This window comes from Wolffia australiana, chromosome 2 (genome assembly GCF_029677425.1).
Source record: "Wolffia australiana isolate 7733 chromosome 2, ASM2967742v1".
Classification (NCBI taxonomy): domain Eukaryota; kingdom Viridiplantae; phylum Streptophyta; class Magnoliopsida; order Alismatales; family Araceae; genus Wolffia; species Wolffia australiana.
The window spans coordinates 9,140,481-9,147,332 of NC_135836.1; the positions used below are offsets into that span (position 1 = coordinate 9,140,481).

Genomic DNA, 6,852 nt, shown 5'->3' on the forward strand with positions numbered 1-6,852 from the left:
AGATGGAGAGGAGTAGGGGAAAATAAGCGAGAAGGGGAAGGAGAGGCAGACAGAGCATAGAATGAGAAAAAGGAGGAGAGGCACGGAGAAAGAGACATGAAGAGATAGAGAGGCGTAGCGGGAGACATAAGAGACAGATGACAGACAACAGTGAGAAGAAGAGAGAGAGAGATGGGGAGAGAGAGAGAGATGCGTGGACAAAGAGAAGGAAGAAAGAGAGAACGGATAGAGAGAGAGAGAGAGACAGATGAGGTGTAGAAGGAGAGAGAGAAATTAGGTGGGAGGTTGAATTTTTTCAAAAGACCGTGGCCCATGGAGAGTGGTTCGTATTAACAAGAGACCCCATAAAATACTCCCATACCGGATGGACCTGACAATGACGATACATGGTCATGACCTCTGAGGTATCTATTAACAAAAGTTCATGGATGGCTCTGAGTCATCCTCCGCGCATAATGCCTCATCTACCCTGCAGAAAGAGAGGGATTGATACTGACCCATCTCTCTCTTTATGTATATTAAAATATATGATTCATGTTTCTATATTAATCTCCAAGTAAGATAAACAGCTGAGCGCTACCCCACCAGCCATGAGATAAATTTCTCTGCGATAGCAGAAGGAGAAGCTCTGCTCTGACCTCATGACAGGCTTCCTGGGCTCCCTCATAAAATACTTCTGCAGTCCTTTGCTTAAACACGCGTGGGAAAACAGATAGCTTAAGATTATATAGAAATAAGGTAGCCGTCTCATTTCACTCATTCTCCGGATTACAGTATAGTTTCAATCCACGCATCTGGGCGAGAAGAAAAACCCAAAAAAAAAGTCAAAGGAACTGTCACAGTTATTGATATAAAAGTACGTCGCAAACACATCCTGCCTTGCGAAAACGGGGGTACTAGAGGGAAGAATTCTAAGAGAAATGGCAACGTCATGGAGGACGGTATAGATGTGGTCCATGGATGGAATACGCTGTGCAGCTCGTCAGCCATGGCGGTGCCAGTAGGCCCAACGCCAAACAGCAGGAGGCGTTTTAATGGCTCTTAAATAGGACTCTAGTTACTGACCCCACCACATAAGGAAGCAGCGACTTCAGGGCGGAGCCGCCGATCTAATCTTATCTGTCGTCCTCAGTAATTGGCCCACGCCCAAATTGCTCACCATTTCATGTGAAGGGGGAAAGCCCACGATGGTTGTCCTCCTCTTCTGCCTAGGACAGCAGCCCACGGCTTACCAGGAGCCACATGAGAGGAAGAACCCATCCCTCTCTTCTTTTTCTTCCATTTTCTTTAAGAAAATCGCTTACAGTCGCTTCCCGTTCTCACTCTCCGCGAGTAAGTCTACTCTAACAAATGTAGCTAATGGACCATTATAAATTATCTCTTGGAGAGATGGGGAGAACCGACGGTTTACTGGGAGCCACAAGAGATGGAGAACCCATCCCTCTATTCTTTTCCTTCCATTTTTTTACAAAAATCACTTATAGACGCCTCCCGTTCTCACTCTCTGCGAGTAAATATACACTCACAAGTGTATCTAGTGGACCTTTATAAATTATCTCTTGGGGAGAAGGGATGACAGAGGGAGGACCCACTCTACAGTGCCGGCGGCTCTGATCTTATGAGCCGGCGAGTGTTCAGAAGGATGAAGCCATGCTCTATCTCTCGTGCATTTTACCTGAGGCAGTAAACTAAACCCTACGCTTATCATTTGACCATGGATTGGTAATCATTTTTATACTTCGACCCAGTTTCTCTCTCTTATTCCTATATCCTTGGGATGGATGCTCTACTCGCCCGGCAAGAAGAAACTGTGGGTTTCCATTAAATTACCCGGTGCCGTGCAATGGGTGGCGACCGGATGCCGGCTAATCTCGACTTTTCATATGCGTAAGCACGATCATAGGAGTGATGAAGATTTAAGACAAGGTAACATAAGGTGAGCTTGGCGCAGAGGACCACTCTCTAATATTTAAGGAGGGGGGCACCTCGAACACAGGTCGCCCCGCCAGATCGTGCAGTTCTGGGCGGATGTCCATGAGATTATTAAATCTTTTGGGCTTTTTGTTCTCAGAGGAATGGGGTCAACAAATTATCCTCTCTCCTAGGGCTCTCACAAGACCATGAAAACCTGCAGTGGGCCGCGGTTGCTTGGACGGAAATCCTCAACCCGTATGAGCACCCCAGGAATGGCAGGAGGGTTAAGTCTCGCCTCCACCTGCGATGATTGAATTTCTTATTTTCCTCATTCTCTATAATATTTTATACTTTTTTTTTTCTCTCTTCTGATTTTCCACTTAAACGAAGACGTATCGCTATACATTGCGGCAATGATAGCAATTATTTAGACATTAATGGCACACAGAATGGCCGTGTGGCTTGCCGACAGGGTCTCTGCGACGCAGATCTCAGGGCTTACATCACAGAACGGAGAAGTAAAGCAGCTGGTTTTGTCCAAGCCAATCCCAAAACGTCGTAAATAAAGGAATGGTGAGGACGACAGCCTCACATGAGCGTAACCAGATACTCCGTAGGCCCTCTTCTCGCTGTCCAACCACCCTTCTCCTGCCCGCGCCGGCGGTCCTTAAGCGCTTCAGATCTTTCCTCCTCCTCTCTTTCTCTCTAGCTCTCTATCTAGCAGGCTCACACAAACTCTCTCTCTCTCTCTCTCTCTCTCTCTCTAGGCGTCTCTATCCTCCCCCTGGATGGCTATCTCTCTCCGCTTGAAGGTAGACTTTACCAGGATCCGGTTCTGGGAACCTTCCACGGGCGTCACCCGCAAAAACAAGGCGAGGTAGCCGCCTTGTCAGAGCCCCCGCAGTCTCCTCTAGTGCAGGTCAATGAGTCTACCTTTCTTCTTCTCCTTCGCCTTCATCCTCTGTAGAACCCGGTCAAAAACATAACTCCCCAAATCATAGCCCTCAACGCCTCTCTCTAAAAAATAGGGCACTGAGATGGGGAGAAGAGGCTATGTATCAGGGCACTGGACTCTCACATTCGCTATAACACCCAGATTTCTGATATAACAAGCCATGGAGGAAGAGAAACCGCAATCTTCTCACTACCCCCATCCCTCTTCAAGCTCTTCTTCTGCGCAACCAGGGATGGACTTCTCAGAGGGCAATCGCGCCGGCAAGCAGCCCCTCCAAGCCGCCTTGGTAGAGAAAGAACACATGTTCGACAAAGTGGTGACCCCCAGCGACGTGGGCAAGCTCAACAGGCTTGTCATCCCCAAGCAACACGCGGAGAAGTACTTCCCTCTCGACGCGGCCCACGACAAAGGCATGCTTCTCAATTTCGAAGACAGAACGGGAAAGCCATGGCGATTCCGATACTCCTACTGGAACAGCAGCCAGAGCTACGTGATGACCAAGGGCTGGAGCCGCTTCGTCAAGGACAAGCGCCTTGACGCCGGCGACACCGTCTCCTTCGGCCGCGGCGTGGGCGACGCCGCCGCCCGCGACCGCCTCTTCATCGACTGGAAGCGCCGAGTAGACTCGACCCTTGACCCGCCTCGCCTCCTCCGGTTCCCCATCGCCGGCTACCACCACGACTCCACGTCTCTCTTCTCGTTTTCCCGTCCGGTCATCCCCTGGAATAGCCTCTCCGTTCCTTCTCCTCCTTCTCTTAAGATCTACGACTACGGGCGGCAACTCGGGTACAGCTACAATGCCCCGAATAACCCCTACATGTATCTGAGATCGACAGGGTCTACGTCTCAGGAAGGGGTGCAACTCGGCGGCGCGTCGGCGGCGGTGGGATTTGAGTCCTTGACTGCGCGCCACGGTGACGTTGCGGCCAAGCGGGTGAGGCTCTTTGGGGTGAATTTGGACTCGTCAATGGCGAAAGCTAGCGGCGAAGAAGGCCAACCGGTTGAAAAGCCTCCCTTGGCGCGTGCTCAGTTCGGGCTTAGCTCTACAGAGATAGAGGAGTCGCCGCGTAAAGGTAAACAGCCCTTGTCTCTGGACTTGGAGATGTGAGATGCGACCTTCTCTGGCGGCTTAAGTGTAAGGCAACGGCTGAGGGCAGAGACACAAGGCAATGACGACGAAGAAGATGTCATTCGCTCTGCCAGCGAAATTCCCGCAGAATTTATGTGCCCGATGCGCAAAGCTTCGTTCATGCAACCAAGATTCAAGCTTAAAGTTCAGGCTGCTGTACTGTCTACACATCAAATTCTTTCTCTTTACGGTTCCCTGACGTTGAAATCAGAAAGTTCTTGATAAACCCATCGATTGTACACATGAAATCTGGAATTGCGCGGCAAAATAATGATCTAATGCTTCTCTGAATTGGTCTCTTTCTGTGTCTCAAATTTTATTATTATCATCTTTTGCTCCAATCCCCGAGAACTCAGACGTTTTTCTCCCGTTGCACTTATATTTTCCTCTTGCTGGCAAACCTAATTTCCGTCGACGTTTGCTATGTCTTGCAACTCCTTCGTTTTTACCGATTTAGAAGGAGATCGTTCCTTTACATAGATATTATTCACGTGCGAAGCCTGGCTGCCTTCTGCAGCGCATCGGCAGCTCCCGTTAAATGCATACTGTGTTTGTTACTTATTTCTGTCTGAATCAGGCTCGAAACTTCTGGCTCCTAAAGCATATGGGAGAATTCAAGACGCATCTTTTGCAGACCTGAAATGGGAAGGCTAGGCCGGCGACATAGCTTCTCTTTCCGTCTCTCTTGTCGTTGGAAGGTACAGCTGGAGCGACGCTAGGTTTTCCTTTAATCTGCTTGTTTCCAGCACTTAAGTGCGGTAGGAGATATGAGATGTCTATGAGGGGCAGTTTTTTTCCTGTACATGTTCTTCTAACTCGATGAATAACGTCAACCTAGCGCAGGAGGATCTCTTCTTCACTTTCTGACAGCATCTTCATGGTTCACCATGGTTTAGACTCGGCATCCTTCCTATACTTCTATTTCCCTGAAGGTGGATAATCACTATGGTTTTATTTATCCGTGTTGTTATCAAACTATCCATCTCTTTCAATTCATATACCGTACCTCCATTAATCCATCTATCTATCTATCTTTATATCTCAATCAATAAATCAATCAATCGTGTTGTATAATAGTGACGATGTCGACTAGAAGCTCTTTTGGAGCATCATTTGAACGGCAGATAGTCGCATTTTAGTCCTTTCTTTCCTCTGTCCTTGATGTAATTTAACATTTTTCTGTGTACCATTTTTTTCTGGCCGATCATATATGTTTGTAGTATGGATTACGCGTCGCTCTTGTGGTAACGAAGAAGCTACAAAGGAAATCCATAAGGGCGGGTTCTATCTGTCGAACGGCTTTCCCATAAGGAGGAGAGCACACAAGTATCGATGTTTCCTTTAAAGTGTACTCCAGTGCTTCAGGCACTTAACAAGCGTCGAGTTTGATTATATAAAAGATTTATCTTTTGAACTCAGGCTCTTTTCTCTTCTTTAAGTACTTAAGATAAATAATGATAGGTCTCTCCATTTTTCCTTAGCGTTCAAACCGGAGAGTTCCCAAGAAACAAGAACATTTTTGAAAGAATTAACGTACTGCAGAAAAAAGATACCGCACGGGAAGAGAGACAAGCAGAAGGACGCGATGGAAAAATCTGTTGGAGAACGAAGAGAGTCATAACGGAAGATAAATGGTACTAGAATTGAGATAGTAATTGGTAGGGGAATCAGAAGAACTCGAGTGAAAGGCGCCGTGCAATACCAAATGACAAAAAATGAGAAGAAAGTAGTTTTTCTGTTGAAAATAGAGAAGGCCATAGAACGGGTAAGGACGCGAGGTCGCCAAAAGAAGGGATATATAATACCCAAATAATCTACGATTACAGAGAGGAAAGATGTATCTATTGCACTGAGGGGGAAAACAAGACGTAGGGAGACTTTGTGGGTGTAAGAGTTAAAGATTTAGAAAGGGACAGAGATTTAGGACAAAGAGATAGAGAACAAGGAGAATACAGGATGATGACAAAAAAAAGATAGGGAGAGAAAGTTAGTATGTAAGTGAGAAGAAAACGAGGCAAGAAGAGAAGCACGAAGACTGTGAGTATATAGATAGAGATGGAGAGAGATATATAGATAGAGATAGATAGATAGATAGATAGATAGATCAATGGATAGATCGATGGACAGATAGATAGAGAGAGAGAGAGTATAGAAACGAACTTCCTTCCAGTCCCAGGAAACAACAGCTCTAGCTTCTGGGGAAGCAAGGAACATTCTCATGCCGTCAATTGAAGATAATTTTTTAAGGTTATTCTGGGTCTCTGGAGTCTAGAGGTCTACGCCCGTCATCTTTTCAAATAATGAAAAAGTGAAGTTGATAAGAAGTTCCATGAAATAATGAAGAAGTAATGGAAGCATATTGTGTTTTCTCTCTTTTAAGAGCATTTTCCAATTGCACTTATCTGCATCCTTCGGAACACTTTTAGTCCCTGGTTCGCCAGAATAGATCTGAGACATTTTTATTGATCTTAAAAACTTTTTATATTGATTCAAGTTATTAATTATATATTCTTCGAAGCCCTCAGCAAATTCGTGCGCTCTTATGCTTAACGGAGACCAGAGAATTCAAGTTAGACATTTCGATTTTTGGATTGTTCTCGATTTACGAGATGAAAATTTCCTCTCCATCATGTGAGTTTTAAGTTCACTTGGACGGCAAACCCAGCTCTGATCGATTGGTATTAAGGGAGAACGCTTCAACAAAGTAATTTTTTCATCGCTAAATAATACGCTTGAATGATAATGCCGAGAGTTTTACACAAAGGAATTTATGCCTTGAGAACATTGGGATGCGAGCTTGTCAAATGGTACGAATTTCAAAACACCAATAAATTTAGATTCAAATTGTCTCCTC

General features: G+C 45.8%; 1 protein-coding gene across 1 annotated transcript; it reads left to right on the forward strand.

Annotated features, from left to right (window-relative positions):
* The first annotated feature begins 2,519 nt into the window (after positions 1-2,519).
* Positions 2,520-4,326, forward strand: LOC144716751 (B3 domain-containing protein Os03g0120900-like). Its single transcript, XM_078591991.1, has 2 exons — positions 2,520-2,833; positions 3,011-4,326. The coding sequence occupies exon 2, from the start codon at positions 3,030-3,032 to the stop codon at positions 3,975-3,977; it is 948 nt and encodes a 315-aa protein (XP_078448117.1). The 5' UTR covers positions 2,520-2,833; positions 3,011-3,029; the 3' UTR covers positions 3,978-4,326.
* Positions 4,327-6,852: the final 2,526 nt, after the last annotated feature.